The sequence below is a fragment of the Saccopteryx leptura genome, chromosome 3 (assembly GCF_036850995.1).
Source record: "Saccopteryx leptura isolate mSacLep1 chromosome 3, mSacLep1_pri_phased_curated, whole genome shotgun sequence".
Classification (NCBI taxonomy): Eukaryota; Metazoa; Chordata; class Mammalia; order Chiroptera; family Emballonuridae; genus Saccopteryx; species Saccopteryx leptura.
In genome coordinates, this window is record NC_089505.1 from 153083928 (window position 1) to 153096201 (window position 12274).

Here is a 12274-nt window from a genome sequence, read left to right on the forward strand (position 1 = left end):
TGATAATGACAGACAAACTGTTAGTATGGTATACAGAAAGCGCACTATCTGTGGGTGCTCAGTCCTGAAGCCTGAAAAGGAATCAGGCAATGCACGGAGAATTGAAGGAAGGTTGTTCAAAACAGAGGGTAAATGAAGGCCAGGAAGCAGGTTTCAGAGCTGAGAATGTCAGTGTTGCTGAAGCATAGAGTTCTAGAGGTGCTAATGACATGAAGCTCCAGGGGAGGAATAGCTGGGTTGATTAAGAAGGGCCTTGAAAACCATGTAAAGGAATTCAGAGTTTACCCTAAGGGTGACAATAGCACTTCCAAAACAGTGCTTTCCGGTGGGACCAAGTCAGGGGGCTCACTGAGCATTTTCTCCCTTCCAAAAGAGTCACAGTGCACATTAGTATTTATTATTCTTTGGTAAAGATTACTGTTTAACATTTGTCTAACAGTTTTCCTAAAGCTAATTAATATTTTTAAAAAGTTAACCTCTTCTGAACTGAAGCCTGTGAGAATCTTCTTGGGAGAAATGATGAGATATGGAAAGCCATTTTGGTTGTAAGTTGAGGCTCAACATAACTGTATTTGCATTTTATAAAGATATGATAATATCTAACACATGCAAAATACGGGTACTTCTTCAAAGCACTTACTAAATTAATTTTTATAACAAGTTCACAAGGTGGGTATTATTACTATTATTATTATTTTTGCATTGTTTAAATGAGGAAACCAAGGCATAAAAGAATTAGATAATTTCCTAAGGTTATAAAACTAGTTATAAGGGGAGGGCCTTCAATATGAACTTGGCCAGTCTGATCTTGGAGCCTATACTTAACAGATCTGACTGCATGGGACAATGGGTTGGAGTTAAACAAGGTAGGAGACAATTAAGAGCAGTTTGTAGCCATAATCAGGTGAGAGAAAATGGCCGCTTGGACTTCATGCATTTGTTTAGAGCAGGGGTCCCCAAACTTTTTACACATGGGGCCAGCTCACTGTCCCTCAGACCGTTGGAGGGCCACCACATACAGTGCTCCTCTCACTGACCACCAGTGAAAGAGGTGCCCCTTCCAGAAGTGCAGTGGGGGCAGGATAAATGGCCTCAGGGGGCCGCATACGGCCTGCGGGCTGTAGTTTGGGAACCCCTGGTTTAGAGGATACAATATTATAACATGATTAAATCAGTGTAGTTTTTACTGGTTTTGCCATGCTTATATAGAACTTGATATATATTTTAAATTAGTTGTAAAGGAAGGGTGTATAAATTTGCTAAAACTGCCATAACAAAGCACCACATACTTGGTGAATTAGACAACAGAAATGTATTTATTGTCTCACACTGTGGAAGCTAGAAGTCCCAAGTCAATATGTTGTTGGGATTGGCTCCAGTGGTGGGATTCAGCCTATTTACACTGGTTCAGCAGAACCGATATCTAATTTTTTGTTGAGTTCAGAAAACCAGTTGTTAAATTGGCACTTTTAATCAAGGTTCTCTTTAAAGTGGGCACCTGGGCAGCCGCCCAATGTGAAAATCACAAATTTATACTTTTTACTCTTTTTAAATGTTTATCTGTGCAACAGCATATTCTAAGCACCCATAGTAATGTTCATTCTGTCCATAGGTGAAAAAAATTGCACGTGAAGACACCAAACAAGAAGCAATATGGAAATGTCTTAAATAATAGTTTTATTGTTTTTTGTCAGGTATTATTTATTTTTTTCTCATTAATATTTTAAAACTCTTATACTCTAGTCTTGTGTACCTCTTTTATTGTTCTTATTTAAGTATTAAATGCATGAAATAATAAACTACTTTTTGGTGTATTGTTTTTTTAATAATTAAAACTGTCATTAGGGCAGAGAACCAGTTGTAAAATTATTTGAACCCCAACACTGTTTGGTTCCTTCTAAAGGCTGTGAGGGGAGATTCTGTTCCAAGCCTCTTTCCCTGGCTTATAGTTTGTCATCTTTATTTTCATATTCTGTTCTCCCTGTATGTTTGTCTCCAAATTTCCCTTTTTTATAAGGACAACAATCATATTGGATTGGGGTCCACCCTGATGACCTCATTTTAACTTGATCACCTCTGTAAAGACCTTATCTCCATATAAGGTTACATTCTATACTAGAGATTAGAACTTCAACATATGAATTCGGTGGGGTATATAATCCAACTCATAATAGAGGGATTAATTAATAATGACACCACAAAAATGGATTATGTAGATGGAGAAAAACCCTAGATTCTTATTTCATATAATACTCAAAGATTATTAAAGTCTTAAATGTAGAAGTCAAAAATATTAAAATGTTTAGAAAATATATAGTAGAATATTTTTATAATCAAGATTCTGGAAAGACTTTTAAAATTTGACACAAAAATGCTAAAGTAAAAAACAAAAGGTGCCTGACCAGGCGGTGGTGCAGTGGATAGAGCATTGGACTGGGATGCGGAGGACCCAGGTTAGAGACCCCGAGGTCACCAGCTTGAGCACGAGTTCATTTGGTTTGAGCAAGGCTCACCAGCTTGAGCACGAGGTTGATGGCTCGAGCAAGGGGTTACTCAGTCTGCTGTAGCCCCACGGTCAAGGCACATATGAGAAAGCAATCAATGAACAACTAAGGAGCCGCAACAAAGAATTGATGTTTCTCATCTCTCTCCATTCCTGTCTGTCTATCCCTCCATCTGACTCTGTCTCTGTCACACACACACAAATAAAATAAATAAATAAATAGATAAAAAAAAAACCAACAAAAGGTAAGATTTAATATATTTAAATTTAATTACATTAAAATTAAGAAATTTTTGTAAGAGTTAATTATGCAAAGGAAACAAAAAAGCAAGCTGTGATTTGAAAAAAGATGTTTATAAGACATATAACTGATAGAAGATTAGTGTCTAGAACACATACAGAATTACAAAAAAGACAACACAATAAAGAGTTGGACAAAAGAGATGAACAGATATTTCATATAAGAGGAAAATGAATGCAAAGGAAAATATAATTTAGTTCCACAATGTGATATTATTCTACAACCATCTGGTTGATAGCAATGAAAAAGCTAGACCATTCCAAGAATTATCACAAATGTGGGTAAAGGGGAACTCTTATGTATAGTGTAAATTTTTTTTTTTTTTTTGTACTTTTCTGAAGCTGGAAACTGGGAGAGACAGTCAGACAGACTCCCGAATGCGCCGGACCGGGATCCACCCGGCACGCCCACTGGGGGCGACGCTCTGCCCACCAGGGGGCGATGCTCTGCCGCGACCAGAGCCACTCTAGCGCCTGGGGCAGAGGCCAAGGAGCCATCCCCAGCACCCGGGCCATCTTTGCTCCAATGGAGCCTTGGCTGCGGGAGGGGAAGAAAGAGACAGAGAGGAAGGAGGGAGGGGGGTAGAGAAGCAAATGGGCGCTTCTCCTATGTGCCCTGGCCGGAATCGAACCCGGGTCCCCTGCACGCCAGACCGACGCTCTACCGCTGAGCCAATCGGCCAGGGCTTAGTGTAAATTGATTTTAGTATTATCTTATAAAGTTGAACATCCTCATGCCCTATGATGCAGTAATTTTATTCTGGCATACATCCTAGAGAAACTTTAACACAAGGTGATGAGTATGACACCATTCATAGTAGGATATTGACAGAATAATATTGAAAATATTTGGACAGCTAAACAGTGAGGTATTGTAGGACTTTGTAAATAAATAAACTACTACTTCATACAATAATATGCATGACTCTTACAAATCTTGCATGGAAGAAGCAAGTTCCAGAAGGTTAATTTATAAAACAAGAAAAGCTAATTAATATATTGGTTAATTTGTATATTTATGTGATAGAGCAATCAAATTCAAGAGAATGATGACAAACAATTTAGGATAGTAGTTATGTCTGGGGAGGGATGCAGAAGAATGGAATAGAGGCTGAAGCATACAGATAGATGTAATACTGTTCGCAATGTTCTAGTGTAGTCTTTGTGGACTGAAATGCTCTCCCACCCCCAAAAGATATGTCACAGTTCTAACCTCTAGAACTACAGAATTTGACCTTATTTGTAAATAAGGTCATTATAGAGATAATTGATTAAGGTCAGGTCATACTGAAGTAGGGTGGGCTCTTACTCCAACATGACTGGGGTCTTTAAAATAACATGGTCATGTGAGGACAGAGACACAGGAGAATGATACAGGAAGATGAAGGTAGAGGTGAAATTATGTAACTACAAGCTAAGAAAAGCTAAAGATTGCCAGCAAATCACCAGAAACCAGTAAAAGGATATGGAACAGATTCCCCTCACAGTCCTTAGAAGGAACAAACTCTGCCAACACCTTGTTTTTAAACTTTTAGCCTCAAGACTGTAAAAAAAAATTCTCTTTAATCCACCCAGTGTGTGGTACTTTGTTACAGCAGTCCTAGGAAATTAATTCAGTCTTTAAACTAGGTAGTAGGTGCATAGGTTTATTTCATTTTATAGCTCATAGCTAATAAATGTGTTACATATTATTTTTATGTATAATATTACATAATAATATTTACATAATAAAAATAAAAGAGGAAAGAAGTTCCTGCTACCAAACTGAAGCATGCTTCTCCTACTAATCTTTATGGGAAATTCTAGAGAAGTTTTTTAATTAAAACTATAAAAATTCCAACACTCCTTATGATTTTTGTAGACATTTTATTTCAACCTCAGTGTAACAGGCCCTGTTTCTCTTACTTTAATTCTAGTGTGCAGATCTTCTGGTCAAATCAACCTGTATCTAAGCCTGAATGAAGGTGATTGCCAAGCACACACCTGTTATCATCTTGTAACAGGTTGACATTTAACTCAGGGAATCCTAGACATCTAAAATCACATCAAGATTTGGAGCATGCCACCAAAGGAAGTGTTTTTGCCCGGCTTAGACACCACATGGGAGCAGGGGCCGATATACCTGGTTTGCACAGCTGTACCTCTGCTTCGTAGTACGATGCCTGCCTGACACTGAATGGGCGCTCAGGAACTGTGTTGAATGAAAGTATAAACAAATAGTTTTATGTGAGTGTCTACTTTTTAGAAGTAACAATACTAACTACCACTTTTCAGAAGAGTATCAGCTCCCCCCTAACATCCACTAACTTCTGATCTGTTTGTTTCCTTCATCTGCTGACTTGCCAGTTCTTAAGCTGAGCACTTGGGTGTCTATTTTTTTCTTTTAATAGTATTTAGTTGTTTAATTTCCCATATTACTACTAAGAGTAATAAGACAAATAAATTCTAAAAAAGGTACTCCAAGAATACATTCAAGATATATAATTTTTTTTAAAATGGGATTTATCTAGTATTTTAAAAACCAAATCAACATTTTTGAATATATTATATAATGAGTGTTATGATTTGACACTGTATTAAGAAATTTTTTTCTTACTCTCTCTCTCTTTTTTACCTAGTAGATAGAGCTGCTGATTTAGTGAGGTGTTGCCGTGAGAGAGATCAAACTATAATATTGGAAATGCTGTTCGTAACATTGATGAATTCAAGCAACATTTGATAAGTGACCAGGCTTAGTCGTATGTGAGGATGGAGAGGTGAATAAAATTTCTGCAGAAATTCAGTTCAGTGGGAGAGTCCTAAGAAAACAGATAATTGCAATGTAAAGTGATTAAGTGCTATTAATTATTAAAAGAAAGAATAATGGTCTATGCCATTCACATTTTTACTGTGGTTTGTAACATAGTCTTTTTTTGTTTGTTTGTTTTAGATACTAGCCATCTAGATATAATATTTCTCTACTATACTAACTGAAATATTTGATTAACCAAATTGTCTAATTCCCTGACCACACCTAAGTAACAGTTTATTTTACAAGTTATAACCATATCATTAAAAAAATCTAAATATCTACCACAGGGGAAAATTGTGCAATTGTTCTTTTTTATAGTTAATGGCTAATTTATTTTATCTTTCGTAAGCATTTTATGATCCTTTTAATTTCAAGGAATTTAGAGTCCCCTCCTGATTTTAGAATGGAGAAAAAAAGTTTATTTCCATGTGGTACTCGTTTTTCCCATAAGTGGTGGCAATGTTTTACTCGAATAAAAAGAGCAAAGATCAGTAATAGATTCCCATACGTGTGTAGCTGGAAAATGAGACCTAGTTAATAGGTATGGATCAAAATGATATTAGCAAAAATCAGATATGGGTAAACATATCCCTAGATATTTTTTAAAGTCATTAAAATGTTACTAATCCCTTATCTGCAGGTGCCCTTCAGGAATATTTCACATCCCTCTCTCTTCTCAAGTTACTTAGAAAGCTGGAAACAGAGCCCGGTCCTAAATAATAGTGAATCCTAAACAGTGACTGTTTCCATTCACAACGCGCGACTCGAATCCCTGTTTTTATCTCCCCGAGGCTATCGCCACAACACCCTTCCTCAGATACACCATCTCCATTTTTCTACCTGGTTTCTTGATCCTTTTCGAGCTGGATTTGGGATAAATTCAGTTTGAAAACTATAATCTGACAGTCCAACACGCTAGCAGTTGAGGACAGCTGCAGGCTTTCCTCAACTCTCCAGATTCCTATTTTGCAGCCTTAGAGATGGCGCCTTTAGCTTGAAAATGAGTTTAAAACAAAAGTTTCCCGCAAGTGATCGGACTGCTTAGAGAACAGCTCTGCTGATGATGGGGGGCCGTAGCATCTGAGCGCGATGCCCTGGTCTCTCCTGGTATGGCTCTGGGCTCTTGGAAAAGGGGGCGGAGAGGAGCGAGAAAAGGAAGGGGCGGTGGTCACCCTTGCCCTCCATCCCGCCTAGGCTGCGAGTGCCGCTAGGTGCTGAGGGATCCGAGGAGACCAGCACCGCGCTGGTTCCTCGCCGGGGAGCGCACGGCCCGCGGCCCCGCGAGACTCGGCGGGAGACGGACCCAGGAGCAGGAGCCTGGGCAGAAGCGCGGCGCGGCGCTGCGCCCCGGGAGTCTGCGGCTGCGGAGCGGAGAGGAGGGGGGCGCGCAATGGCGCACGGAGCGGCGCGCTCTTCTGCTCGTGTGGCCCAGCGGGCGGCCGGGGATGCCAAGGTAAGCACCGCTCCAGCCGCTGGATTCCCAAGTGTTGTCTTCCTGATGCTCAACGGCACTGACGTTTAGCCACCACACTCCGAACGCCCTGTCGCAGCTGCAGCCGGCCGCCCTGGAAAGCACCTTAGCCTGCGCGTGGCAACAAGTTTGGTCCAGATGCCCCAAGCTGGGGAGACCCATAGAGAGAAGGGTACTCGGGCTGATCGTCCCGATTCTCGGCACGAGGGCCAGGTAGACACGGTCTCAGAAAAAGGAAATGGGCGATAAAGAGATTCCCTTCGTCCCCCGTGGTTCCTCGCCCGCGATACTTTGAGTCTTGCTCGCCGGCCTGCGCCGGCCTTTGGCTCTCCCCGGGATGGGAGGAGAACCGGTCCCCTATCATTTGAGCAATTGCAGAAAGTTTCAGCAAGTTAGGAAGGAGGTTTGGGAAGGATGTTGCAAGCAGACTTATGGGGGCGGCAGAGTGCTAACGGGAGCAAGTCCGGCGGTGAGTAAGATTTGAAGGAGGCGGTCGTCCTTGGGGCAGCCGGGCAGACCCACTCGGGCGGGCCCTAGGAAAGACTGGCTCCAGAATCCCCAGCCTCCGGGAAAGCGGCTTACCTCGGGGCGGGGTGACTGTGGTCGGGGTATTGAGGGTCTGTGACTCAGGCCTCAACTCACTAGGGAAAGAGCCACAATGAACATACTTTGTTTTGGATGTTGCTGCCCTCAAGCTGTAGCTTCATCAGCACCGTCTGGGGCAGAAGTGTTCAGGGTAAGTACTACTCTGCTCCTTTCCTAACGCGACCCAGGATTTCTGCACAGTTGATAGCTGGACCACAAAACCTTCCTAAAAACTCACCACCCTGCTTTACATGGGTCACTGATGCGTGTGGTGTGCTGTTATTTGATCATAATCAAATATATAGTTTTAGAACGTATTCAGGAAAGCCCCATTTAATACCAGTGACCTTGCTGCCCCCTTCCAAGGTTTGGAGAAGATTGTTTTGTCTACCTGACCAACAGGTAGTTCCTAAGGAATAATCTGCAGTTTGGGGACAAAGTCCATTTCAGAAAAAAGCAGAAACTTTAAAAGGTCATCTAGTTATTTCAACAGACTTTATTGGGTTGCAATCTAATCTTTTAGTGGTTTTGTAAACCTGTGAAGAGGTTCATCAAGGGAGCACAATTTTGGCAGCTTCTTGACCTTGAAAATGAAATGTGGAACCACAGGCAGATGTGTGCTGCTTTCAGGATGATGCAACTGTGCTGGTGATAGGTCAGATAAATCTGATTTCTACAGCAAGGTACTGTGGCCCTTGGGTCTTAAATGTTGGATGAGCAGTGATGCAGTGCTCATAATTCCTCTGTCTTTATGCTGCAGATGCCTGGACTGCAAGCCTGCACTGATCTGAGAGGGAGATGACTTGAGCAGCCGGCTATTATCTCCACAACAATGTCCATGAACAACTCCAAGCAGCCAGTGTCTCCTGCAGCTGGGCTCCTTTCAAATACAACTTGCCAGACGGAAAACCGGCTTTCAGTCTTTTTCTCAATAATCTTCATGACGGTGGGAATCTTATCAAACAGCCTTGCCATTGCCATACTCATGAAGGCATATCAGAGATTTAGACAGAAGTCCAAAGCATCGTTTCTGCTTTTGGCTAGTGGCCTGGTAATCACAGACTTCTTTGGCCACCTCATCAATGGAACTATAGCAGTGTTTGTATATGCGTCTAATAAAGACTGGATCCGCTTTGATCAATCAAACATTCTTTGCAGTATTTTCGGTATCTCCATGGTATTTTCTGGTCTGTGCCCACTTTTTCTAGGCAGTGTGATGGCCATTGAACGATGTATTGGAGTCACCAAACCAATATTTCATTCTACAAAAATTACATCCAAGCACGTGAAGGTGTTGTTGAGTGGTGTGTGCTTGTTTGCTGTTTTCATAGCTTTACTGCCCATCCTTGGGCATCGAGACTATACAATTCAAGCCTCAAGGACCTGGTGTTTCTACAGAACAGAACATATCCAAGACTGGGAAGATACGTTTTATCTTCTACTTTTTTCTTTTCTGGGACTCTTAGCCCTTGGTGTTTCATTCTTGTGCAATGCCATCACTGGAATTACACTTTTAAGAGTCAAATTTAAAAGCCAGCAGCACAGACAAGGCAGGTCTCATCATTTCGAAATGGTCATCCAGCTCCTGGCTATCATGTGTGTCTCCTGCATTTGCTGGAGTCCTTTTCTGGTAAGAGTCTAACACGTTGACACTTTTTGCTTGTGTTATTTTTTTGTTCAAGGCAGGATTTGTTGTCTTTTTCAAAATCATTAGTCTTGATGGGTAACACTGTTCAATCTTATAAATGCTGGGTTTTACGCCTACTTGAAACTTATTTCAGTACTCAGCTCTGGTTTTAAATTAGGCTCTTTATGAAACACATGGTTATTTTCCCACAAGCTCTGAGATGATAGAAATGTCTTGTTAAACAACTCTGAATGTATTGTTAGCTGCTTGCAGTGCAGTATAAAGTCATTTTAACAGAAGTAACATACTTTTAATATACTAAATATGATTAGTTTCTAAAATGTGAAAAAAATGACCAACTGTAATACAATATTGGAATGGATTCCAGTAAGTCTTGGTAGAAAGTCACACAGACTTTTGATTTATAGAAAAGGCATATTAGCTATTGTATTCTTCTAAACACACAACTGGGCAGGTCTCAGCTTGCCAAGGGAGGTTATGAGTTGAGATAGTTGCATGGTTCAGGTGAAGAAATCACTAGTTTACAAACCCTGGAACAACGTTAATAGTGCAGGGAGATGTATGATTGTCAGGAGAGCCAGGGATTCCTCCCTTATCTTTCATTTCATATAGCCAAAAGCTATATTTGACGGTTTGACATTTTTATTTAGAAATGAAAGCTAAGGTTAAGGAGTAGGCAATAAATGTATCATTTATATTATTTTCCAGGGAGAAGAAAGAAATATTTATGATTGATAAATATGACCTTAATGTCCTTCAGCATTTTCTTTTAGGATGGACAGAGTGACAACATGCCATGAAAAAGAAAAAAATCCTTCTGTACATAGCTACTGATGGCAGCAAAGGTTGTTTTCATTTATTTTTCTCTGCCAGTGAGGAAACCGGCTGGTAGCCAGGGAGAGTGATACAGGTGACACACAGGTAAAAGCGAGGCAAGGGGGTGAGACAAAGGTGGACACAACACAAGTCATGGTCATACCTTGCATGGAAGTATGAAGGTGTTTGTTACCCATGCAGTTTCTAAGCCCCCAACAGATCCATTGCCCAAGAACTGTTGCCAGTGGAGTTTTAATAAACAATCCTGGTGAATCTGATGCACAAAATAGTTTGTGAGAGATGTTGCCACAGACGACAGATCCTATGATAGCAAATTATATTTTACAAAAGGATTTACACTTTTTTGAATATTTCTTTATTTCTATTCCTATTATTTCCTCATAATTTGAATTTAGCTTCTCGAATAGTTAAATCATTTACATTTTTTAAAATGATGTTCCTGAATTGGTTTTCACAACCCAGCCAAGGGGACATAAGCTAGGTCTGTCAGTGGTGAGTCAACATATTGAGGCCTGATTGTTGTCTGTGTTGGAAGCCTTCGGTGACCCTCCCCCCTCAAGATCTGATCTGCGCTTATTGTATAGTTGTTTGAATCTTTGTAGCAGACAATGGTTCTATCAATACTTGGAATCACTCCAATGTTCATCCTGAAGAATTTAATTCATGCCACTGGATACAAGGAATTTCCTTAGAATAATGCTTTTCTCTTCCTTAAACTTTGAAGTAGAGTAGCTTTTCAAAATAAAAAGTAAGTCTGAATGGAATTAAAATTATTTTAAGGGTTGGAAAGGGAATACAAAGAAAGGGCAAAATAGGTAGTTGAAAATATTTAAAGATATTTTCTAAATGAAGGTCACAGCTCTGGAGGAAACCGAAATACTCAATGAGAGATAATCTGGACATCTGAGGCAGTCATTGATGCTCTGGTTTTTATTTGCTCTGAGTCACCTTTAAAATTCTGCTTAGTTCTGGCTTTGACCTTGAGGAATCGGAATGATAGGTTAACCATTATAAGACTACAGAAGGTAGCAAGTTTCAGTTTACCATGGATAGTTGAATTTATGTTTTCCTCTATTTTTTTTCCTGAATTTTTGGTTTTCTTCACTGTTAAAATAGATATTACAATTTAACTCATATTTTGAACATATTTCTTAGTGGAGACAATTTTATTTTCATGAAGTATTTTCTAAGTTAACATTGTATTTAACTATGAATTATTGCTACATCTATGACACCAATGTAGCAATACGTTTTGGTATGAAAATTATTTCTGTGTTAGATCCCTAGTATTTATACCACAAATACTGCTTGGTGGATTGATATTTTATTTTAAGCATTCTTTGCATTTCTGATTTCTATTGTGGAGAACTTGAGTCTTCTTGACAAGTTCAGGCTAAAGGATTTATGCGTTTTTTGGTCTGGATACAAGTGCCTTGGGCATTAAGTTCAGGCCATTCAAACAGCTCTAAATGGAACCCTAGTGAAAAACTCAGGCTTGAAATACCAAAATAACACCCAACATAAATATCTCAGTTGCAACAGTTCTCCTTTTTTAATTTTTTCCTTAAAGGGAGGAATTGCATAGATGTTAATGACTAAGCCATCATTCTCCACTCTATGTTTTAAAAGCTTCTTAGTTTTAAAAACACCTCTGGAACTAAGCTTCTAGATTCCCATTAATGTATAATAATGGTGACAACTTCTAGGTTAATGCTGTGATTTACAGCATACTGTCTTTCTTAATTGATGTCTGAATTGTTGGATTTATAATTTGAGTGAACATCTGTACACACTCTTCAACCTGTGTTCCCTGTCATTTTCAAGCTGGAAACTAGAACAAAGATACAGGTGCACACAGTAAAATTCAGATAATTGTGTCTGTGCTTGACAGGATTTATTGCATGAAAACTTAGATAGTGGCATAATTTCTAAAAGGATTTATATTTGTAGCTGATGACAAAGGGGATACTTTATTAATTTTGATGATTGAGTTTAACCAATTCAACGGTAAGATTAAGATGCTGTTTGTTTGAATTTCTCTCTTATTTCTTTGTTTTTCTTAGGCTTTACTTTTCTTGATTAGTTTTAAGTTTACAGAAAAATGAGTGGAAGCGCAGAGTTCACATTTACCCCCCTCAG

General features: G+C 39.7%; 1 protein-coding gene across 5 annotated transcripts in view; it reads left to right on the plus strand.

Annotated features, from left to right (window-relative positions):
• The first annotated feature begins 6262 nt into the window (after positions 1–6262).
• PTGFR (prostaglandin F receptor) overlaps positions 6263–12274 on the plus strand; it is a 35093-nt gene continuing 29081 nt past the window's right edge. Inside the window, exons 1-3 of one of the 5 annotated variants that reach the window (XM_066376630.1) lie at positions 6263–6701; positions 6789–7047; positions 8411–9280. In XM_066376630.1, coding sequence (XP_066232727.1) covers positions 8483–9280 — 798 coding nt within the window. In that variant the 5' untranslated portion in view covers positions 6263–6701; positions 6789–7047; positions 8411–8482. Of the gene's footprint in view, positions 7048–7216; positions 7535–7576; positions 7802–8229; positions 8334–8410; positions 9281–12274 lie in introns of those variants that run through there. The other 4 variants (XM_066376629.1, XM_066376632.1, XM_066376631.1 and 1 more) reach the window with 4 other exon arrangements.